Below are 25,422 nucleotides of genomic sequence, written 5' to 3'. Positions count from 1 at the left end.
CTGGGAATATCAACTGGTAGATCCACAAACATGTTCAGCTTCCTTAAGGGAGTTACAAAAAAAAAGTACAAATCTGAATACCCCAAATGAGGCCTGTGCTCAGCAGTCTTTCATGGTCTTCATTTCTATACTGACTTATTCCTATTGTCTATTGCTTAAGACACTCTGCGACCCCTGTTCCAGACTCTAAAAGGCCACCTCTTAATATAGGCTCCTACAACTATGCACCAGTCCTTTATGTCTTATATTACTGTCTGAATTTATATATTTTTGTTCTTATTTATGGGGGTTTTCCTACTGGACAGTGAGTTCCCTGAGTGCAGGGACTGGATCTGTTTTTGCTCCCCAGCAAATCCTTGGTACCTCACACATATTAGATGCTTGGTAAGTATTTATTAAACAAACAAAGTAACAGATGCGATGATGGATGGATGGATGGATGGGTAGATGAGAGAGGTGAGGCAAACCCTATTTCATTTCCTGTCTATGATCACATAGGAAAGGAGTCAGATGAACCTGGTAGAAAATTTCTCACCTCTTAACCCGTTAGAAACCTGTTTTCTACCCCGTGACTCAAAAGGCCCGACCTTCGGTCTGCCTTCCTCCCTGCTGACACACCAGCCTCGGCAAAGAACTCACATTGAATTCCTCTCTGAAGAGCTTATTGTCATCAGCCATTCTCCGGTTAATCTCCTCTTCCAGCTTGTCCACGGGTAGGGGTGGATACTTCCTATTGGTGCTTGGAGACCTGGCCAGAAGTGGCACACTCTGGGGTTCTGCAGTATACAAGGGGGAGGAAGGTTGGTCATGGTCAGGTGCTCTGGAGACCCAGCCCTTCTCTGGAGACTAAACTGGGTGTTCTATCTCATGCACCAGGCCTCCAAAAACCAGGACTGCTTTCTTCAAGTCTTCCCCCTCCCTGCCCTTTTAGGATGGGAAACCCCTAATTTCTTGATTTTATTCTCCATGAAGGTTCCCCATGTCATTAAGGGGGGGCCTTACCCACATCCTCAGTGCGGCCATTGGATAAGCGGAAAGAATTGGAATGGCTCCCAGCTTGCTTGTATTTCTTAAACCTAATGAGAAAATGTTCATAGTGAAAAAGCAAGCATAGAGTCAGGAGAGACCAATCACTAGCTTTATGTTTCCATGTATCAATTCAGCATCCTAAATCTCCTTTACCAAATAAACATGTTCTTTTAGAGACAGGTCCTGCACATGCTGAGGCAGCTCCATTACAGGGTGATCGAGTGCCTCAGGATGTTCCTGCTCATCCTCAGCACACTAGAATTCAACCCAGGTGCCATAACAGTATATTCTGGCTTGTATGGCTCCTCTGTGTGGCTCCAGTTCCAGGACTGACTGGAGATGACAGCCACACCAGGTGGAGAAGGGGTAAGTGAGTAGAATACAGTGGAGGGGAGATAAGAATATCCCTATTAAGCTAAAATGCTGGTATTTCCCCGGTGCAATCAGGGAGAAGCCCGGAGCTTCAGACTGGGTGGGCACAGGTCTGGCTACAAGTCTCCTGCAGAATGGTGGAGACACATGACAAATTGTAGGGGTGTGTAAGGTTCCCTTCTCTTTTTCCCTGCAAAAGAACAGAGGGAGCACAGAGCAGCTTAAGCCAAAGATAAGGGCAGAGTTAATCCCAATTAGCCAGGGCAGTAACTTTAGCAGGAAGAGGACAAATGCATCTCTCTCTTCTCTCCCCTGGCTTCCCCTTGCTTGCTTTTCCTTCCTGTTTGATGAACAATATCTAGAGGACCCTGAAGAAAGTCAGAAGGGGGAACTCTGTAATTCACGCCGTTCAGTTCAGCACACCAGGGTCAGGGATCCTAGATCTTAGGTGTGTCCCCAAACCCCCAACTAGAAATATAGGTCTCTAGTCAGCACACCTTCTCCATTCAGGTACTTTTAGGGGTTGCTACAGTAGGGTTAGATCTGAGGATCTTAACCCACCTAACAGCAATGACACAGATTATATCTTTTCCCTCAACCTCAAACCACCATCCTGGGCTTTAGGTTAAACTGGAGCTGGGGACTGGATTTGGGCAGACGGAAGCAAAGCGGAGGGGCTGGGTCTTGAGGAAGACCATGTAGAGCTTTTAAACCATTACTACGTAGAATTTTAATTTTAGTATCACAAGGCAGTCCCCTCTATCCTATTCACTGTTCTTATCTCACTATCTTCTGGACTGTGTGGGCATACTGAGACCCTGGGGTATTGAAACAGAGTCCAAGAGAACGTAGAAGCTGTAGCATGCTCACCTTAACATGTACAGAACTATGATAATAAACACGATCACGAGCAGAGAGGACAGGGCTACCATCACTGCAATAATTGGCGTCTCATCTGAAATGGAGAGAATACGTCATTACCATCGTATGCAATGGAGAGCTCACTCAATGCTTCTGTAGATGGCAGGCCATGGATAGTGAGTGAGAGACAGAACATGTTCCACTGCCACCCCAGGGCCAGTGTGGGTGGAAGGCGAGGCAAAAGGTAGGGTGAGGACCCAGAGTGACACGCCCATCCCATCTCTGATTTGGACATTTGTTTACTGGCTCCCTGCATTAGAATAAAAGCCCTATAAGGCAGAGACTCTGTTTCTTTCATTGCTATAGAGCCTAAAACAGTGCATAGCGCGTGCACGCGCACACACACAGACACACACAGACACACACAGACACACACAGACACACACACACACACAAGAAACAAAAACCAAAAAACCCTCAAATATTTGAAAGCATGAACATATCAATCCTGATGGCAAGCTAGGTGTGTAGGGCCATCAGTGCACTCTGTCCTAGTCTCAATGGGCTCCATCTAGAGGATAGGAGAGGAAGGTAAAAGGGCAGTTTTCCTATTGTAAACTCAAATGGTTTCCTGGCATAGAGAATAATGTTCCTGATTAAAGCAACGGACATTAGATCCTTAAGCACTACGTATCTAAAAATGCCGGGTACTCTTTTGTACCTCTTTGCATGGCTACCTTTTACCAGGAGCTCAACTACAGCAACATCTGGCTCAGAGACAGAACAACTCCTCCCTTCATTCCAAAGGACCTGGCTTCCTATCCACCCAATACTTAGCCTCCTTTCTCATGGCAGCTAACCAGGTGCCGACTCATCCTCCTCCAGTCCCACACCCCCACCACGAACCATACAACTAGTCTGTGTTTGTAACTAACTTCACCATTTCCGTTTCGCTAAAAGGGAGGGCGTGTCCCTCCCATGCAAAGGTCAATCCTGTCACATATGGTCTGGATTACATCCATTATTGTCACCTCAAAGACTTGTCTTTTTTTTTTTTAATTTTTTTAACTTTTATTTTTTATTGAGACAGACAGACAGAGACAGAGCATGAGTGGGGGAGGGGCAGAGAGAGAGGGAGACACAAAATCTGAAGCAGGCTCCAGGCTGAGCTGTCAGCACAGAGCCCGACTCGGGGCTTGAATTCGCAAACTGCAAGATCATGACCTGAGCTGAAGTTGGAGCTGAAGTTGGACTGAGCCACCCAGGTGACCCAAAGACTTGTCTTCTTGATCAGTAACTGTAGCGAGGCACTGTTCCAGACTCTGAGAACAGAGAAGTCATAAAGCAGACAAGTGACTGAGAGCCTACAATCTGGGGGAAGTAGGGGCATATTATTCACAAACAAGTAAACATACAATTTCAGACAAGGGCAAGTGTTATGAAGAAGAGTAAAGGGAGAGACTGATGGGCTAGAGGGGGTTATTTTAGAGTAGTTTGGGAAGGTCTATAGTGCTTACACTGAGCAGAGGTCTAAATAATGTGAAGAAGTAAACCATCAAAGATCTGCACAAGGAGCTTTCTAGGTACAGAGAACAGCAAGCATAATCTCCCTTAGCAACTTGGCAGGTTCAAGAAATAGCACAAAGGCCAGTTTTAGTACAGGATGTGACTGCAGAGGTGGGCAGGAGCCAGAAGACTTGGGGCTTTGTAGGCCATGGTAAGCAGTGTGGATTTAATTTTGAATGTGATGAGAAGCGCTATGTGATTGGAGGGCTCTGAAAAGGGAAGAAATATAACTGGATTTACATTCTTTTAAAAGATCAGCTAGCTAAACTGACTCATAAGCAGCAGTCATGAGATGGGAAGTAATCTGGCAGAATATGGCATCATAAAAGCCAAGAAAAGAGTGTTTCAAGGAGGGAGTAATCAACTCAATCAGATACTGTCAATAGATTTTAAGTAGGTGAGTTTCACAGAGAAGTGAAACAAGATATGACAAGACAGCAGCTATTGGTGACTTTTTTTTTTTAACGTTTATTTATTATTGAGAGATAGAGAGACAAAGAGCGTGAGCAGGGGAGGGGTAGAGAGGGGGAGACACAGAATCCGAAGCAGGCTCCAGGCTCCGAGCTGTCAGCACAGAGCCCGACGCGGGGCTTGAACTCACAAACTGTGAGATCATGACCTGAGCCGAAGTCGGTCGCTCAACCAACTGAGCCACCCAGGCACCCCTATTGGTGACCTTTCAAGGAGTGGTCTCAGTTGAGCAGTCGGTGAGAAAGCCGAAAGGGAGTGAAATAAAGATGGAAAGAGAAGAGAGTGAGATACTACCTCGTCTCTGAGGTGAGGACTTTGACCATAAAGAGGTGCAGAGAGAAGGAACAGCAGCTGGAGGGAGATGTGGGATGGAAAGGTTTTTTAAAAGAGATGGGAGGTATACCATGCTTCTTTGTTGATGGCAATTTTCTTTTTTTTTTTTTTAATTTTTTTAATGTTTTATTTATTTTTGAGACACGGAGAGACAGAGCATGAACAGGGGAGGGTCAGAGAGAGAGAGAGGGAGACACAGAATCCGAAACAGGCTCTAGGCTCTGAGCTGTCAGCACAGAGCCCGACGCGGGGCTCGAACTCACGGACCGAGAGATCATGACCTGAGCCGAAGTCGGCCGCTTAACCGATGGAGCCACCCCGGCGCCCCATGTTGATGGCAATTTTCAAACACACCCTGGTATGTGGCTCTCATATGAAATGAGCATTCAAACCGGCTACGTACTCCCTCCTTTTTGAAGAACTTTCAACTCTTGGTTCCCAAAACAAAGCACTCCTCTGATTTTCTACCTCTTGGCTGCTCCACCTCATTTTAACCTTACTAGCTGTTCCTCTTCCAACAACAGGTCTCAAAGTGTCTGACTTCCTCAGGGCTCCGTCCTGGCCTCTTTTCTTTTTCTTTATTTAAATTCTTTTAATTTTTTAAATGTTTATTTATTTTTGAGAGAGGGAGAGTGTGAACAGGGGAGGGGCAGAGACAGAGGGAGACAGAGGATCCCAAGCAGGCTCTGTGCTGACAGCACAGAGTCCGATGTGGGGCTCGAACTTACAAACGATGAGATGATGACCTGAGCGGAAGTCAGAGGCATAACTGACTGAGCCACCCAGGCACACGCTGGCACTCTTTCCTGACCTCTATCTAGCCAATCTGATCAGACAGATGGCTGTAAGCACAAATGATATGCTAGCAGTGCCCACATTTGCACTGGTTGGTCAGACCTCTCTTCTGGGCCTATATGCCACCTCCACTTAAATTTCACAGGCAGTGAAACCTTCCGTGTCTAAAACCTTTCCCTCACCATTCAGTAGTCAGCACTACCACGCACCCTGCTGCTCAAGAAACGTGGATATCCCCTTGATTTCTTCCTCTTGCTTATTATCTATATCCAACCCAGCTACAAGTAATATGTTTTAGGGCTAAAATCAATGCCTCAAATTTGTCTGCCTATTTCCATCCTGTTGCCATCACTGTAGTTTCAATCCCCATCCTCTCTCCTCTGGACCACAGTAAGCCTCTGTCCACTGCCAATCCATTCTCCCCAAAGCAGGCAGAGTGGTCTCTAAGAAAGCGAGTCAGACCATCTTCTCTTATAAAACCTTTGGATAGTTTCCCAAGCCTTTAGAAGGAAATCTAACTCCCTTACCCTGGCGTAGAACAACCTCCCCCGCTGGCCCCTGCCCACCCTATCCCCTGCTACACTTTGCTTGCTCACTCCACTTCTGCCTCTAACACCCTTCATGCTGCGTTCATTCCCTCCTTAGGCCTTCAAATATGTTATTCCTTCCTGTTTTACATAGCCTCTCTCTGTTCTTTGCTTGGCTACCTCCTAGTCATTCAGTTCTCATTTTAAGTGTTACTTTTCCCAGAGAGGTCTCTCTTGACTTCCTAAAACTAAATTAGGATCTGAAGTCTTAGTTTCCTTATCTCTAAAATAAGTTATCTGCAGATTAAATGAGATCATCCATGTAAAGTTCTTGGCCCAGTAACCAGGTACGCACGGTATGTATTCAGTCAGTATTGGCTGCTATCTTCCTTGTTATTCTCACAAAGCATTCTGTTACTGCTCTTGATAATACTTCCCACACTTTGTAGTTATATACTTATTTGAGCGTAGTTGATTAATGAGTGTCCGTCCTTTACACCATAAATTCCACAAGGGCAAGAATTATGTACCTGCTTTGTTTCTCACCACATACTTAAAACCCAGACAGAATTTCACATACATTTGGCACTAAACAAATACTAGATTAATGACTTATCGCTAAATATGGCTTTGTTAAATGTCAATCACAAAGGACTGTCCACCACGCATAAAAAGAAGGTAATTAGAGACATCTGGCTCAAGAGAGTGAACTGAATCCATAATCTTACTTCTTTCTCTTCCCAAAATTACATTGAAATGATAGAAGAAATATAAAAATACTAATGAATCAAAAGCAAATCTGGAAGGCAACAAAGAGTGGCATTAGTAGACCTGAAACAGGGATCTGCAGAAGACAACGCAGAAGGACTGGACTACTGGAGAGATCAATCAGAGCCAAAGAGCCTCCAGTTGAAAGGTTAAGTACTAGCTCAACAAGTCTGGGCCTGGAAACACCCCAAGCTTAGAGTCAACCAGGCCCACCCGTGGATGAATGTAGGCCTTGGGGTAGCAGGATGGTATTTAACCAAAGGTTTGTCAATGCAGGGCCCGTACACCCACAGGCTGGGTAACAAGCTGTGTGCCCCATTCAGACTGAGCTGGGAAAACAGCACTCTATATAGAGTAGAAGTTCTGTCAGAGAGTGCTGATGGCTTTTTTTTTTTTTTTAAATATAAGTTGCACATATATTTTTAAACTTCGTATTATGGAAAACTTTCAAACTTACATAAAGAGAACACTACAGCAAATTCCTGTGTACATATCACTTCACTTCCAACGTTATCACTATATGTCAGTTTTTTAAATCTCTACCAGGGCTTCTCAACCTCACACTACTGACATTTTGGGCCAGATAATTCTCTGTTGTGGGGGGACTGTCATATGCACTGTAAAATGTTTAACAACATCCCTAGGCTCTACCTACTAGATGCCAGCAGAAAACCTCAATTGTGATGACCAAAGTCATCTGCAGACATTGCCAAATGTCCTCTGGGAGAAATCCACCCTGAGTTGAGAACCACTGGTCTATACCCACTCTTCTGGATTATTTTATTCTTTTTTTCTTTTTTGAGAGAGACAGAGCGAGAGAGCACGTGCACACGTAGGGGAGGGGCAGAGAGAAAGGGAGAATCTTAAGCAGCTCCACACTCAGCATGGAACCTGATTCGGGGCTTGATCTCACAACCATGAGATCGTGACCTGAGCTGAAATCAAGACTCAAAGGACTGAGTTGCCCAGGCGCCACCCCTCCCCCACTGGATTATTTTAAAGCAAAGCTGAACCTATCATTTCAGCTGTAATTATCTCAATATGTAACACTAAGAGACAAGGATTCTTAACGTATCCAAAATACCATTAACCTATTTATAAAGCAACATTAATTCCTTAATCTAATCTAATATTCACTTACTGTTTAAATATCCCCGATTGCCTCATAAACGCTTTTTTCTGGTTTGGTTAGAACTGGCACCCAGAAAGGGTTTTTACATTGCACATGACTGCTAGGTACACTGGGCCCATAGAGAGTTTCCTGGGTCAGCCCTGATGACAGAGAAAGGGCAAGGATTGGGCCTGAGGTAATTCTAGGTGGCTACAAGACATGAAGAAGGGGAAAAAAGAAAGGAAGGCAGCTCCACCTACAGGAGAACTGCGTCCAACTTCCTAAACCATGACTGAACCCCTAGTTTAGGATACGTCTCTGTTTGTCCTCCTGAAGCGATACCTACTGTGAGCACATTCTAATCCACTCAATGTTCCAGGGTAAAGCTCAACCAGAGCTCTGTAAGTGACCTTCACAGATACCAAGGACAGCGATGGCAGTCCTGGGAAACAGACACAATACAAGAAATAGAATATTTCTTTAAATAGAATAATCTTTAAAAATATACTGCGGGGCACCTGGGTGGTACAGTCAGTTAAGCGTTCGACTCTGGCTCAGGTCATGATCTCATGGTTCGTGAGTTTGAGCCTTGCGTCAGGCTCTGTGCTGACGGCTCAGGGCCTGGAGCCTGCTTCAGATTCTGTGTCTACCCCTCTCTCTCTGCCCCTCCCCCACTCATGCTCTCTTTCTCTCTCTCAAAAATAAATAAACATTAAAAATATACATATTAAAAAATATATATATATTGCAACAGCACACTGCATCAATTTTTTTAAAAGGCCACTATAAAACAAGGAGCAATCTCACACCTATCAGGGACTGCTGCTATCAAACAAACAAACAAATAACTCCAGAAAATAACAAGTGTTGGCCAGAATGTGGAGAAACTGGAGCCCTGTGCACTGCTGGTAGGAATGTAAAATGGTACGGCTACTGTTGAAAACAGTATGGTGGTTCCACAAAACATTAAAAATAGAATTACTATATTATCCAGCAATTCTACTTCTGGGTATATGCCCCCCCCACCCCCAAATTGGAAGCGGGATCTTGAAAAGATATTTGTATTCTCATGTTTGTAGCAGCATTAGTCACAACAGCTAACATGCAGAAGCAACCACATGGCCACTGGTGAGTGAACAGACAAGCAAAATGGTGTATACACACACAATGGAATATTTTCAGCCTTAAAAAAGGAAGGAAATTCTGACATATGCTACAACATGGATGAACCTTGAAGACCTCATGCAAAGTGAATAAGCCAGTCACACAAAGACAAATACTGTATGATTCCACTTGTACCTAGCGTAGTGAAATTCAGAGTCAGAAAGTAGAATGGGGGGGTGCCAGGGGCTGGAGGGAGGGGGGAATGGAGAGCTACAGTTTAGTGGGTATGGAGTTTCAATTTTACAAGATGAAAAGAATTATGGAGGTGGATGGTGGAGATGATTGCGCAACAGTGTCAGTGAACTCAATGCCAGTGAATTGTACACTTAGTAATGGTTAAGATAGTAAATTTTGCTATGTGTGTTTTACTACAACAAAAGAAATGGGAGGGAAAGGAGCAATTTGAAAATTAAGAAAGTTCTTAGAAACTAAAACACGACTGGGGGAAAAACAATCTCAACAGAAAGGCTGAACAGGAGAACACATGAAACTGAAAAACCAATTAGTAATGTGAAAAACCACATCATGGAAGTTTCCAAGACACAAAGCAGTAAGAGTGAGATAGAAACTGTGACAGTAAAGAGACAAACTGGACAGATCTAGGAGTTCCCAAAGAAGAGAACAGTAAGGTAGGAAGGAAAGAAAGTATACAAGAAAGTCTGCTCAGTTATCAGGCCAAAAGGGATCATCAAGTTTGAGTGGCAATACTGAAAAAGGAGATTTACCTAGATACATCCTGACCAAGCTTTTAAAACTTTGGATTGCAATCAACCAATTAACCAGAAGCCACCCTTAAAAACTTCCAACGGAAGAAAAAAGTTTCCCTGTAATAGAGAAACAAGAATCAGATTTATGTATGACTTCACATCTATAATACCATCGCCAAAGCCAATGGTGCCCTGTCTACCAAGTTCTTAGGAAGCACTTTGAACCTGGAGTTATTATCTAGCCAAATTTTCATTTCAGCAGGAGGTCAAAAGAAAGCCATTTCCAGAGCATGGGGCTTTAGGGTCAGACAAACCTGAGAGTTCAAATACCTATTACCCTACTTAGTAGTAGTGTGACAACCTCTTGGAAACTTTGTGGAATGCCTTATGAAATACAAACGTATTATCACTCTCCACCTCTTCCAGTTAATGGATGATTTAAAAGAAGAAGCATTTGCAAAGTGCCTGATGTCAAGGGAAGACACTTGGCCTTGGCATCCAAAAGTTCACATATTAGCAGAGAACCTCAGTCCAGATTTTGGGCTCAGGCAAGTCTCTGTCTAAAACAGGAAAACTACAGCCCAAATGTAGCCCACTGCCAGCTTGTATAAATAAAATTTGATTGCAGCACATCCGTATTCATTTACACACTATCTATGACTGCTTTTGCACTACTAAGGCAGGGTTGAATAGATATGACCAAGATAGTATGATTGCAAAACTGAAATTATATATTATCTGGTCCTTGATACAAAAAGTCTGCCAAACCCTGATCTAGAATGTTATTACCACCTCTCCACTTATACAATTCCAGATCAAATATCACCTTTTGTGAGTAACGGCTCATTTCCTGTACTTCCATAACACTATGTACCTACTCTGCTACAACACTAATCACACTGAATCAAAGTCATTGACTATATGTCCATTAAATTACAAATTTCTTGAAGGCATGGATTCAAGATCACACTGAGATATCCCTGCACTCAGCATTTATTCTTTCATTCAATAAATATTTGAGTGACTTATTGTGTCAGGCAGGTCTTGAGGGTACAGTAATGAATAAAATCAAAATTTCTTACCCTCATGAAGCTCACAGTCTAGTAGGGAAGAAAGAACAGGTAAGTAAAGAAATATATAATACATGTAGTTATGAGTGCTGTGAAGAAAAATAAGGCAGGGTAAAAGAGGAAATGGAGGAAGCATTCTGTGATGTAAAGTGGGGTGGTCAGAACAAGTCCTGAATGAATGGATGGATGGAACAAGTCCCAGGAAGCAGTGCAGTATTGTGTATGACCAATGCAACAACTGCAAGCAATGTGACAAGAGACTCAGCTGGCCTGATAACTTAGGAATTAATAAAAAATTATTACAGTGAGTATTTTTGCACTTCTATAGCAGGCACAGAGCAAAGCACCATGCACATATTATATCACTCAATTAACCTAAGAACCCTTAGATACCATTATTAGCCCTGTTTGAATGGGTGAGGAGACTAAGCACAGACATTAACTTGTCCATAAAAAGCTGCCACTCTAAAGCAAAACCACGAAGTGACACTATTCTCCAGGCTCTTCATAAACTACAGGACAGCACCACTTTAACTATTCCATGCTTTTAGGCCAGAACAGTCCTCTGTCACAGAAGCAAGATTTTACCTTTTGACATACGAATTATATCCATGGTTTTTGGGTTTTTTTGAGAGTTGGACACACATGGACATGAGCGGGGGATAGGCAGAGGAAGGGAGAATCTTAAGCAGGCTCCATGCCCACAGAGAAGCCAACACAGGGCTCAATCTCATGATCATAAGATCATGACCTAAGCCGAAATCAAGAGTTGGGACACTTAACCCACTAAACCACCCAAGTGCCCCTACACCCATGTTTTTGATATGGTTAAAAACAATACAGATAGGAAAGACATCTCCACACTGCTGTGAGGGAAGGAGACTCAGATCTATTAACAAAAGAGGAGAGAACTTATAGCTCCCTGTATCAAATCTCAGACTTGCACACAGACTCAGGATCAAGGCACTCTCCTAGAGTTCCTCCATAACTGGATAGACTTGTCATATCATGCTAAGGCATGTCCTGGTCTAGGTCTTCCAGAGAGGTGGCCTTGCATGATACAGGCTGGCGTAGTAGGCAAGGCAAGCACATTGGTCTACTCCTTGCCCTCCCCCACCTCCTATCCACTATCCATTCTAGCAAAATTTCACTTTTTAGACTCCGACTATGGGACAGAATTTCTAATTTTTTTTTTTTTAACATTTATTTATTTTTGAGACAGAGAGAGACAGAGCATGAATGGGGGAGGGTCAGAGAGAGGGAGACACAGAATCTGAAACAGGCTCCAGGTTCTGAGCTTTCAGCACAGAGCCTGACGCGGGGCTCGAACCCACAGACCGTGAGATCATGACCTGAGCCGAAGTCGGCCGCTTAACCGACTGAGCCACCCAGGCGCCCCTATGGGACAGAATTTCAAAAATACTAAAATGATATTCTGGGACAATAGACGTCTATTTGCTATCTCCCTTTTCCAAGAAAACAAAGGGTCATGTTATTCTAAGGGTTCACATGTAGACAGGTGAGTCACTTAAAGACTCAGACACACCTTGGCCAACTACAAAAATAACCACTGAAGTAAAAGTCATACTCCTCTAGCTCAATTCCTGAGGTCCATTTTGTGTCATCTCTACACTTTTTGACAGAAGTATTTATCAGTTCTCAAAGGCAGAGTTAAAATGTTAAGTCCTTCCTATTGGCTCTAAAAACAGCAAAAATCATCAGGTTGCCTCAAGAGCCCAAACCACTGGGCTGAGCCCAATCTTGTCTAGGGCCAAATTATTACTGAGAAACTAATTTCCATTGCCTACCTATCTTCCCTAAGGCCTCTGGCGTTATCTTTCTAAAACAAAAATCTGACTATGTCATCATTTCCTTCCTTCCCATCACCAAGAGACACCCTGACCCTTGGGCCCACTGTACCACCGGGTCCATTGTGCCGAGGCTAGATCTGGCCACTCCCCAACTCATGCACATCAACGGTGCACAGTTCCTCATACACCTGACTTACTCTTTCACCCTACCTGGTGCATCTTCATTTTCCTCAGTCACCATATTAATTTAAACTGCCTAAAGCTCATCCTCATGCCTCCTTCCCACTCTCCAGGCACAAATGTTTTCAAGCTCCCTGGCAGCACTTTGCATGGTATATCCAAATACACTTTGCATGGTATATCCAAATAGTGTGTAGCCAAGTGGGCTCTGATGCTTGGTGTTCACGAGTTTCTTCCATGAGACAGGGAATGTATATTTTTTTCTTTCTGGAATCCTCACATCTAACAGGTACTGAATGAATATATGATTACTTAGGGAAAGCCATTAAAAATGGAGTTCACAATAATGTCACTTACTATGATGATCAAAAAAAAATACTTCTTTAAACAAGAATGTGAACCTCTTTCTAGATTCCAACTTTAGCAAAGTATGAAAGCCAGGGGGAGCAGGTGATCTGATGAGAGCTGAGAAACTTGAAGGAGCCTCTGTGGTTCAGTAGAATGCTTACTGTGTCTGGTTCTAGAACTCTGTAGTTCAAGGGCTCCTTCTTCACAAATGTTTAGAGGATACTATTTCTGGATATAAAAAAAAAAAAAACCCAGTTATATAAACTATTACACCTAAAATAATCTAAAGTATGATTACAATAGCTTTACCTTGTGTTCTTGCTATTTAACAATTATCAGTGATAAGGTCCTTATGTAAAAATCCTATTATTAAAAAAAACTATTAAAATAAAAGGTAGGAGGAGATGCGTTTATGCAGAACCTTGTTTAAAAGGTACAGGGCAGGGGCGCCTGGGTGGCTCAGTCGGTTGAGCGGCCGACTTCGGCTCAGGTCACGATCTCACGGTCCGTGAGTTCGAGCCCCGCATCGGGCTCTGGGCTGATGGCTCAGAGCCTGGAGCCTGCTTCCGATTCTGTGTCTCCCTCTCTCTCTGACCCTCCCCCGTTCATGCTCTGTCTCTCTTTGTCTCAAAAATAAATAAATGTTAAAAAAAATTTTTTAAATAAAATAAAATAAAAGGTACAGGGCAGAGGAACAGCTAAATGTCTACCGTTATAGTGGTACCGTTGCAAGATGGTCCTGCCTTGGGATCTGTGCACACACCAGCCTCCAGGAGGCCTACGATTGCCCCTGTTTCTGTGAGTCCTGATTGACCAACTGAGATTCCTGACCTCCTTAATCTCCCATCAACTGTAACAATAACAGAATAGTAGGAGTAGCAATGTGATAGCCAGCACTTGCTGAGCAACTGCTATGTGCTGACCCAGCACTAGGTCAAGTACATTATATGTGTTACTTCATTCTCCAAAACAACCCTATGAAAGACACTGTGTTCCTATCTGATTTTGCAAATGGCAGAAAGAGTCACAGGAAAGTTAGACAACTATCCCCCCCTGCTAGTAAGTGGTTAAGAGTCAACACACAAACCCAGATGGTCTAGCTCCAGAGCCCAGGCTTTTAACCAGCATACACTGCTTCTCTGAACATTCCACTATGCCACTCACTCCCTAGCCTTTATATATCAAGATCATTCAATAGCATTTTCTCACACAAGAAAATCTCTAAATAGATGAATGAGAATATGCATCACCACCTGCTCAAACTTCCTGAGAACAGGAGATGTTATAGATTCCCCTTCAAGACCAAAGAACCCATTCTCCTAGCTGCTAGGAGGGTTAGTGGCTAACAATTCTTAGTCAAGGGCTTTCACAGGAACTGCCCTTGGCCTACAAGAGTAGCCTGGCCCTGGGGTGCCTGGGTGGCTCAGTCGGTTAAGCTTCTGACTTCAGCTCAAGGCATGATCTCACGGTTCATTGAGTTCAAGCCCTGCATTGGGCTCTGTGCTGACACCTCAGAGCCTGGAGCCTGCTTTGGATTCTGTGTCTCCCTCTCTCTCTGCCCCTCCCCCGCTCACGCTCTTGTCTCTCTCTCTCTCTCTCTCTCTCTCAAAAATAAACATTAAAAAAGAGAGAGAGAGAGAGAGAGAGTAGCCTGGCCCAGGGAAAAGCTCTTACAACCCCATTCCAGCTCCCAAGCTCCCTGCAGGATTTGAGGCCTTTCCTACCTTTGCTCTTGTGGCATCTCATGTCCTGTCTCTACTCAATACTACTGCCTTTACTGCTTCACAGGTGCCAGAGAGAGAAAGTACTCTCCAGTAAACTTGCTGCATGCAAATCTGTCTCAGAGTTGGTTTTCTCTAGAACAAAACTAATAAAATTGTTATGTAAAATTAGTGAAGACTAAATAACAGCTGGAGAGTGTACTAGTGGCCAGGGACCTCATGGTGAAAATGTACTTAAAAGATAACACCTGAACTGCACTTAATGCATTACTATATATTACACAAACCACCCAAATTAACACCAGTACGAATGTTTTAAAAGAAAAGCTGGTTACAAAAGGAAAAATATTGCTATGATTCCACTTAAATTAGGTATCTACAATAGACAAATTTATAGAGACAGAAAATATAGTAGTGGTTACCAGGGGCTGGGGGAAGGGAGAAACGGGGAGTTAGCGGTTTTTGTTTAAAAAATTTTTTTTCTACATTTATTTATTTTTGAGAAACAGAGTGAGACAAAGGTGAGCGGGGGAGGGGCAGAGAGAGAAGGAAACAGAATCTGAAGCAGGCTCCAGGCTCTGAGCAAGCAGTCAGCACAGAGCCTGATGCGGGGCTTGAACCCACGAACTGTGAGATCATGACCTGAGCCAAAGTTGGACGCTCAACTGACTGAGCCACCCAGGTGCCCCGAGGAGTTAGTGTTTAATTTGGGATGTTTCAGTTTGGGATGATTAAAAACTTCTGGAGATGGATGGTGGTGATGGTTGCACGACAATGTCTTAATTCCACTGAACACAGTAAGAATGGCAAATTTGATAGGAAGTATATTCTTACCATAATCAGAAAAAAAGCTAGTACTACTAAATAATGAGGGATACATTAAAAAAAAAAATACACATGAGAAAACAACCAGTTTCTTAGACTTCAAAAGAAAGGAAGCAAAGCTGCCTGCCTCCCTTCCTCTCTTTTTATTCCTTTCTGTTTTGACAATTAAAACACCAGCCACTGCTGTTCAAAAGCACCCCATCCCAGAGACCAGTGCAGAAAAGCTGGTAATTTAATTCATCTGCATATGACATACTTCGCTTAGCAAACCCATTATGATGCAAATATTTTTTAAAAATTTGCCTCATTTCTCAGAAAGCACTTGGCTTTACAATTAGAATGTGATATCAAAATTTATAGAAATACTTCTAAAGATCTGCTCTGGTAGAAGTGTCATTACATTTGGGGCTTTAGATATTGCTGAGAATATGTATATGTCTTCATTTTCCTGTTTGGTCAAAAGCAATTATATAAAATTATTTTTTTCACTTAAAAAGGATATGGGCTAGTACATATAAATAATGTCACAATTAGCAATAATATAGATAATCAAGGTAATTTTATTTCTTTTTAATCATAATATTAAAACTACTCAAATCTTTATTTGTTACCTAGGTAAAACAGGGATAATACCGGGGGGCAAGGAAAGGCTAAATATTAAGAAAATACACACTATGTAGAGGAAGAAATCAGAGAGCTATATGTTTAGTCTTCAAGCTTACACCACTTGGACTTTTCGGATTGGTTAAAAGAGTTTTAAGGAACAAATATAATTATCTATTGCAACATAAATCTGTTAAGTTCTACATCTGATAGTGAAAATCTAGTAAGCAAATGTGAATAGCAAAGACACTACTTAATAGAATCCAGTTCCTGAGTTTAAGAAAGTGAGAGCTGGATAATCAAAAGACATGTGTGCACAGTATAACACCTCACTAATCCTCACCAAATACATTGGCAGATGGACAACACATAAAGGGTTATATATCTAGTTTTCTGATTCAGATGCTTTCTACTTAGTGGGAATTCATAAGCCTTCAAATGTTCCATTACTTAATTATGCAGGAAAAATTGTGCATGGTTAAATAACAGAGTAAGAAAACAAAAAGCCTCAAGAAGTCTCATTTAATAAAGTAGGTGACATATGAGAAAAACTGGTTCACAGATTAATATTTCGAAACTCAAATGTGATGATCATTCCTTAGATTTTGGATGATCTCTTTCTCTTACACCCTCTGATGACAGTCTTACTACTCTCCTAAGCAAAATGTGTCACTGCACACGAGTGCTCCCATATCTGTTCTCTGGTGACCAGGGATCCGGCAGTCCTGCTTAGACCACTGACACAGCATCTCCAGTCACAGGGATGTCACGCTAGAGGGTGAAAACCCATAAAATCCATACAAAATGACAAAGGGTCGATGCTTTATAGACTAGGGAAAACAACACAAAAAACTAGGATGTTTATAGGCAATTATGGACTAGACATTAGGAATTAGCTCTGGTGTAGAAATAATGGCTTAATATCACCAAAAGGTGATATTAGCAAGGTGATATGATAAAATAAGATACAGCTGTTTTATTACTTGTTAAAAGATCTAAAAGATATCATAACTGTTAGAATCCATAATCTGTACTTGAAAACATAATGAATACTTGTTTCCGTTACTCTTGTGAACGAGGTTAATATGGAAACAATTTAAGGGAAAGTAAACACACAACCGTACAGATGCACAAGGTTACCAAGACTGAGCAGAGGAAACATGATGAATACCGTACACTGTAAAAGGGACAACAGACATAAGGTGACTGGCTCACCTCTTCTGTCCTTCGAGTCAGAATTACCTGTGTAGTAAGTGAAAAATAGAAACATTCACTCAAATTAAAGAAAAACATTACTATTCAACCTAAGTTAAGACAAAATCAGCTCTTTCTTTATGTATGTTGGAGCTAGAATGAGGTACCCTCCAACAAATGGGAAACAAGATTGCCCAGACCCACTAAACTTTAACCAGTGGTTTGTCCTCTCAGAGCACAAAGGCAACGCAGCACCTATAAGAAGGCAAAGAGAAATACAAACATAACTGTATTACAGGCCTTTATGTCTTTTAGGTCATTCATGAAATACAACAGGGCAAAATTAAGTTAAAAATATAAAGGACTTAAAATGGCAACAGGTAATAAAATCTAACCAGTGTAGACCAAATTCTATATACTAACAGAGAAAACTTTTTCAAAGTTTTGTCTACTTAAGTCACTGAATTTTGGTCTGTCTTTATCAGAATATTTAGAATGCACCATAACTAATATAACTACCCACAGGAACACTTATGGGATATGGCTGAAGCTGTGCTTACAAAAATTCATAGTATTAAATATATTAATTAACTGGGAAGACTGTAAACAAGTCAAGCATCCAACTCAGGAAGAAAGAAAGAGCACAAAATAAATCTAAGAAAAGCAAAAAGAAAGAGTAAGAATTGAAAAGAAATTAATGAAATAAAAACTGAAAAATAAAAACTGAAAAAAAAAACCCCACTCTTTGGAAGGAAAAAAGCAACAAACTGTGAAACAGATAAATGGTTAGCCAACTTAAGCATGAAAATGGACACAAGTATGTAAGATAACAAATATTAACACTATGTAGGAAATTAATCTTAAGAGATGACTTTTCTTCAAACCCATTCAAGTAATTTTGAAAACATGAATGAGATGCACAATTTTCTAGGTTAAGTTCAATGATTTCTGTGAAGCAAAACAAAACACTGACAACTAAAAGTTATCGAAAATAGCACACATACAATTAAAATTAAAAAACAGCACACATATAAAGGAAAGATATAAACCAATTTAATTTAGAAATAACTTACAAATTATCATTGGAAAAATCCCAAATAAAGTAATATCAAACAAATTGCTACAGTTCATTCAAGAAAAATACAACATGACCTAGTATGATTTTTTTTGCAGAAATGTGAATAAAGTTAGGAAATCTATTAAAATGATTCACCATAGCGTATTATAAAAAGAGGGAAAAAATCAGAAAGATCTTGCTCATTGATGCTGAACAGGCAACTGGCAAAATTTGACATATATGCTCTTCAAAACAGGAATAAATTAATAAATCCTAAACATGATAAATATGTTTATATCTCAACCCAAGAGTCAGCGCCGTATTAATGGAAAACCACTAAAAGCATCCTTGAGAGTCAGGTACAAGACAAGGCTAACTTTTACCATTGTTTTCTAACCTTGTTCTGAAGATACTCATCAAATCATTTAAAGACAAAAAGAAAGACTAATTTGAAGGCATGATAATTGAAGAAAATTATGTCAAACACTGAGGAAATTTATTTTTTTAAGTTTACTTACTCACTTTGAGAAAGAGTGAGAGAAAGAGACAGAGGAAGGGAGGGAGAGACAGAGAGAGAGAAAGAATCCCAAACAGGCTCCACACTGTCAGTGCAGAGTCCAATGTGGGGCTCAAACTCACAAACCGTGAGATCATGACCTGAGCCGAAATCAAGAGCTGGGCGCTTAACCAACTGAGCCATCCAGGCACTCCAAACATTGAGGAAATTTATTAAGATGATCAGGATAAAATATACCTACAAAACCCAACAGCTTTATGTAGTATACTCAAAACTAAAATAATGATGTATGTCAATAATGACAGTAGCAGAAGCCTTCACAGCCCCGACAGCAGCCAGTTAGAGGACACAGTGGAAGAAAATACTCCATTTATACTAACAACAAACAAAGCAAAACACCAAAGTAACAAAGAACCCCTCTGAAATATCTAGAAATGAGCTGAACAAAACATGTGCAACATCAGTGGCAAAAACTTTAACACTGCCAAGAAATACAAAGTAAGAATTCAGCAAATGGAATACACTGCATTCTTAGATAGACTTGAAGACGTCAATTGTCCCTGTTAATCTATAAATGTGACATGATCAATAGAAACTTTTCTCCTGCTATATAAGTTGATTCTAATGTTCATAAAGAAAAATAATCAAGAATTGCTAGCAAAATTCTGAAAAATAAGATTAACAAGGGATGACTCACTTTATCAAATACTGATTATTTTAGTTACAATTATTAAAACGGTGGGGTTCTGTACAGAGAAAACGATTAATAGAAAATAAAAATGCCAAGAAATCGAACTCATATAACAAATGAGAACCTAAATACACATCAGATATCAGAATTCAATATATGATAAGGTGGCATTTTGAATCAGTGAGCAAAAAAACATTATTCATTAAAGGGTACTGACATAAAAAAACACCAAACTAAGAAACAAAAAGAGGCGGGCGGGGTGGGGGGGGTTGGGAGGGGGGGCGTGCCTGGGTGGCTTAATCGGTTAAGCGTCCGACTTTGGCTTAGGTCATGATCTCATGGTTCGTGGGTTTGAGCCCCATGTGATGCTCTGTGCTGACAGCTCAGAGCCTGGAGCCTGCTTTGGATTCTAGGTCTCCCTCTATCTCTGTGCCCCTCTCCTGCTCACGCTCAGTCTCTGTCTCTCTCAAAAATAAATAAACATAAAAAAAAAAAAAGCTAAAAAAAAAAAAAAGGTATTGGGACAGGGGCGTCTGGGTGGCTCAGTGAGTTAAGCTTCTGACTCCTGAGTTCAGCTCAGGTCACGATATCACAGTTTGTGATGAACACCTAGTACAGCTCTGAGCTGACAGCACAGAGGCTGCCTGGGAGTCTCTTCCTCTCTCTCTCTCTCTCTCTGTGCCCCTCCCTCTCGTGTTCTCTATGTCTCTCTCTCTCTCTCTCTCTAAATAAATAAATAAATATTTAGAAAAAAAGGTATTGGGACAAGTCATTAACCATTTGGGGAAAAAACAGATCCATAGTTCACACTTCACATCAGAATACATTTTAGATCGATCAAAGATTTATGCACACACCTGCATGCACACAAATGTACATATACAGAAGAAAGAAACCATAACTCTAGGAGAAAACATAAGGAGAACTATTTTGTAATACTGGAGTAAGGAAAGCCTTCCTATATATGATCTAATACCTAGAAAATATTTAGTTAAAATAAACTGACAAATTTTTTAATTAAAAAAATTTGAAATTGCTTATGATAGCTTCTGCAATGCAGAAAAACTAGATGAGCAACTGGGGGAAAATATTTGCAACTTTATCACAGGTACACAAAGTTTCCCTAACATTTAATACAATTTTTTAAATGGTTGTTTATTTTTGAGAGAGAGAGAGCGTGTACACGCGCAAGCAGGGGAGGGACAGAGAGAGAGGGAGACATAGAATCCAAAGCAGGCTCCAGGCTCCAAGCTGTCAGCAGAGAGCCCGAAGCAGGGCTCGAACCCACGAACCGCGAGATAATGACCTGAGTGGAAGTCTGACTGTTAACTGACTGAGCCAGGTGCCCCAGGGTTTCCCTAACATTAAAGAGCTTCTATAAGTGAGTCAGAAAAGCCTAACATTCTAATAAGAAAAACGGGCAAAGGATACCAACAGAGTTCTTAGAAAAAGAAATACAAGTGATCTTTCCAAATATGGAAAGATGCTCAACCTCACTCAATGAAATGCAAATTAAAGCTACACTTGAGATGCTAATTTTCACCTGTTAGACTGGCACAGATCCAAAAGTTTGATAATTTACGGCACTAAAGACAGCAAAGGAAAACAGGCACTCTTACACACTATTTATAGGAATAAATTTCCCAACAGAGGAAAAGCTGGCAATATCCACCAATTTACAAATGGACACTTAAAATAATTTATCCTACCAATATTCTCGTGTATGCTTGAAATGACAAATTGTACTGTTTCTAAGAGTACTCTGAAAACAACCTTAACGAACACTGATAGGAAGACAGATAAATATGTTAAGGTATATCCATACAATGAAGCAGTTCTTTACTGTAATATAGAACAAGCATGACAGGCTAATGGAAAAAAGCAATGTGCAGAAATGTACACAATCCATATGTGTATAATTTGTGTTATAAACACAAGAAAAAGGAATATATACATACTTGCTTATTTTAAAAAGGAAAAGAACAGAGATTCAAAGCAAAGATCAATGGGAGAGAAAAATGTAAAAGATTAAAGAATTAATCTAGGATATGTCTAATATCTAAATAATAGGAATTTTAGAAGAAGAAAACAGAGAAAATGGACAATGGAAGAAAATTTCCAAATATAAGAAAAATCTCCCGAACTGAAGAACCAAAAATTTCCAGAATCAAGAACCAAGGCTCCAAAAACCCTATCAAGCACCCAACATAATGAATGAAAAAGATACACATCAAGACACATTTCTGTAAAATTTCAGGACATGAATGATAAAGGAATGATCTTCCCAAAACACACAAAGTGTGATTAAGAATCAGGATAGCAGTAGACTCCTCCATGCCTGGAAATGAGGAGTCAGGGCAATGTTTTAGACATTCTGGGGAAAACAAATACATCCTCAAATTCTATACGCAGCCCTATAGCCATTTTTAGACACGTAAGGTCTCATGCAATGTACCTCCCTTGGACCTCTCTCTCAGGAGGCTACTGGAGGATATGTTCTACCCTATGATGGAGTAATCCAACAAAGATGTCAATATAGAAGCCAGGAAACAAAGGAATTCACAAAATAAAAGAGAAGGGAAATCCCAGACCAACACCTAGGCAGCAGCCCTGACGATCAAGCCCAGATTTGAGTAAGACAATGGAGGACTCAGGAGGAAAATCTGTAGGAAAAAACAAAAAACAAAAAACAGATTACCTGACAGATCTGACTTTGTTGAAACTATATCGAGAGTCTATGGAAAGTATGAGAAGAACTGGCTGGCGATAGGCAAAAAGAAAACTAAAACAGAAACATAAGGCAATTATAAAATCCAGGAAAAAAAGTGTACAAGAAAAGAAAAATGATCACATTACACCTATAGCTCAGCAGGGAATAACATCACAGTTATAGTAAGATAAAGCCTTAAATACTGATTTAACCAAAAATTATTAAGTAACGATTATGGGAGGACTGGTAAGAGGGTAGTGATGAGAAGGATGAGGGGTTCAGACTGTGACATCCTGATGTACCATAAAGGTTTCCTTGAGTTTTACTCATCTTGAAAAAGTCACCAGTGAAATGTAGCCTCAGTCTCTCCTGAGACATGAAATGTGTTAACTGTATAATAACTGGTTTCTTAGGTGTGGCATAATTTGGACCTAAGGCAGATTATGGAAAATTCGTTTCCTTAACAGCAGAGTGGAAAGACCACAAGAGTGAGAAATAGGCCTAACTTGCTACCTGCTGGCTCTGAGATCTAAGACAAATCACTTAACCTCTATAGTCTTACATTAAAGCATCTATGAAAAGGAGAGAATTATCCAGTCATCTCACAGAACAGTTAAATGAAGACAGAAGCGAGGAACACAGGCTGCAGAGTCAGCCAGGCATGGGTTACTGGCTCACCTTTCCCACTCATTCAGTTCATACGAGTTATTTCATACGTTATTTCGTCTTCCCTCCCTAAGCAACAGCCATAACTCACAGCAAGAAATATCTTTTACACTGTTACTCAGTATGTGCTTCTGTATAACTGAAATTAAAGTTTCACAAAATAATACACATTACATAAAAAGAACAGAAAATGGAACAGGACCATCCACTTAAAAAACAAAGAAACAAATCACTCAGGATGGCCCACTGAAAATGATGTCATGAATTGGTCACGACCTTTACTTTGAAAAACACTCCTGGAGTTAGTTTCATCATTGTAAAACTCCTTCACCTGCAAAACAGAAAACAGAGCCCACCTCATGGGATTCATAGGATACCTCCGTAAAACTCTTAGTACAATGCCTACCGCTTAAAAATAGTGCCTCCCGTGTGCAGGTGTGCACTGTAAATGCTTTCCCTCTATCAACTCATTTAATCCTACTAGTTCCTGAGCAAGGGAAGTATTATTACTATCACTTGTTCTCATTTTACAGATGAAGGAACTAAGGTACAGAGGTGAAATAAACCTGCCTACGGTCACACAGCCAGTGTACAGCAGAGATGGGATCCAAACTCAGGTAGCGTGGCTCACCAGACTGCTCGTAACTGCAAGTGCTGCATAGCCTTTCCAGTGGAAAACAAGGGATTAAAGCAGGCAAGTGCAGGGTCTGGGTTACACGGTCTAGCTAAAAAATGTCATGTGTAGTAACCGAATGAGATTCAATTCAGCAAATACTTTCTGAATGCTCTCCATGAGCCAGACGTGATTCTAATCTAGGGGCCCTCACCATCTAACAGGGAAGAAATATGAACCAAAGGGGTGAGACCACAGAAAAGGGAACAACGGGGCGCCTGAGTGGCTCGGTTGGATAAGAGTCTGACTCTTGATTTCAGTTCAAGCTACATGTTGGGCTGCACATTGGACATGAAGCCTACTTTAAAAAAAAAAAAAAAAAAAAGGCACCTGGATGGCTCAGTCGGTTAAGCATCTGACCCTTGATTTTGGCTCAGACCACGATCTCATGGTTTGTGAGTTGGAGCCCCACAGTGGGCTCTGCACACACAGTGCAGAGACTGCTTGGGATTCTCTGTCTCCTTCTCTCCCTGTCCCTCCCCAGCTCTGTCTCTTTTCTCTCTCTCTCTCTCTCAAAAATAAACATTCAAACAAAACAAAACAGAGGGAACAGTGATTTTTGCTAGGAAAGGAATGACAGTTACACAGCTGTCGGGGGACAATTTCCTTTACTCTTCACAGAAGCCATCTGAGGGACCCCTTCTCTCTTATAGACCAGGACCCTGACTGAGGCTCAAAGGGGTCAGAAACTTGCCCTACCCGACCTGGTTTCTGACTCAAGGCTGATTCTATTTCTGGTGCCACTTGCAAATCAACTAGTGATGAACTGAAGGAAAGAAGTGGGCAGGGCTGACGCCCTGAGCAAACTGGCACTGCAACTTAACTGTTTCCTGAGCTCCTCTAACTCCACCCCTAGCCTGTGGATTCCTATCCTATATCTGTTATGCACGTCCAGACCCATTCGCCTTCCCATGATCTCCAAGGGTCCCTTCTGTTCAAGGCTAATCGTGTCACCCAGCTTCTGCACCCTTTCATCTTTAGCTTCTCGAATTATCAGTTAGCTCCCCTTTCTCTTGTATTTTCAAACTTTTTCCTCCACCTTTGACACTTAAGCCTCCCTGGTCTAACCGGAATGTCAGGCAAAGCAGGAGAGCCTCCGGAATATCTCTTCTTTCCTCTTAACTCTATGTTAGCCAGATATTCCTAAGAATTCTCTATATCTGCTAACATTAGTTTGCAATGTTTATTATTTCAAGAAATCTTATAGCTAGAAAACACAAAACAATAAAATGGTGAGGAACTTCAAAGAGAAAAAGAAAAAACAAATAGAAACCATCTCTAGTACCTGAAGGAGGGAAAGTTTCTGGGGTGGTTGCCGCGGTGCTGGAGTTCCCCTCCCAAGGTTCTGTGCTGGCATCTGTGAGCTGGTTATCTGGAAGCCACGTTCCATTAGGTGAAATTGTAGTGACTACAGAATCCGTGCTTGCTGTTCTTGTGGTCCCATTGTCAGAGTCTGAAGAATTGACAGTGGTTACATAGGTGGGTCCCAGTGTTAGATTTGGGCTGAATGTTGGTGCCACAGACAGAGAAGTTACTGAAGAAGCAGGACTTGAAGTTTTGGTCTCTTCTTTAACTGATGCTGTTGTTGATGTTTTCATAGATCTTGTAACGCTTACTGAAGGTGAAACTATAAACACACACACACACACACA

At 41.2% G+C, this 25,422-nt stretch overlaps 1 protein-coding gene across 6 annotated transcripts in view; it reads right to left on the bottom strand.

The window, feature by feature from the left end:
- PTPRA (protein tyrosine phosphatase receptor type A) overlaps nt 1–25,422 on the bottom strand; it is a 159,197-nt gene that overhangs the window by 48,445 nt on the left and 85,330 nt on the right. For 5 of the 6 annotated variants that reach the window (XM_053890391.1, XM_053890392.1, XM_053890393.1 and 2 more), the window contains 4 exons: nt 25,056–25,397; nt 2,272–2,356; nt 1,003–1,076; nt 640–776 (listed from right to left, as the gene is read on the bottom strand). In XM_053890391.1, coding sequence (XP_053746366.1) covers nt 640–776; nt 1,003–1,076; nt 2,272–2,356; nt 25,056–25,397 — 638 coding nt within the window. Of the gene's footprint in view, nt 1–639; nt 777–1,002; nt 1,077–2,271; nt 2,357–25,055; nt 25,398–25,422 lie in introns of those variants that run through there. The other variant, XM_019462716.2, reaches the window with a different exon arrangement.

Source organism: Panthera pardus, unplaced genomic scaffold, assembly GCF_024362965.1.
Source record: "Panthera pardus isolate Hobbes unplaced genomic scaffold, ASM2436296v1 HiC_scaffold_25, whole genome shotgun sequence".
Taxonomy (NCBI): Eukaryota; Metazoa; Chordata; class Mammalia; order Carnivora; family Felidae; genus Panthera; species Panthera pardus.
Note: the sequence above shows the minus strand (reverse complement) of the source record. Positions and strands in the feature narration are given on the sequence as shown.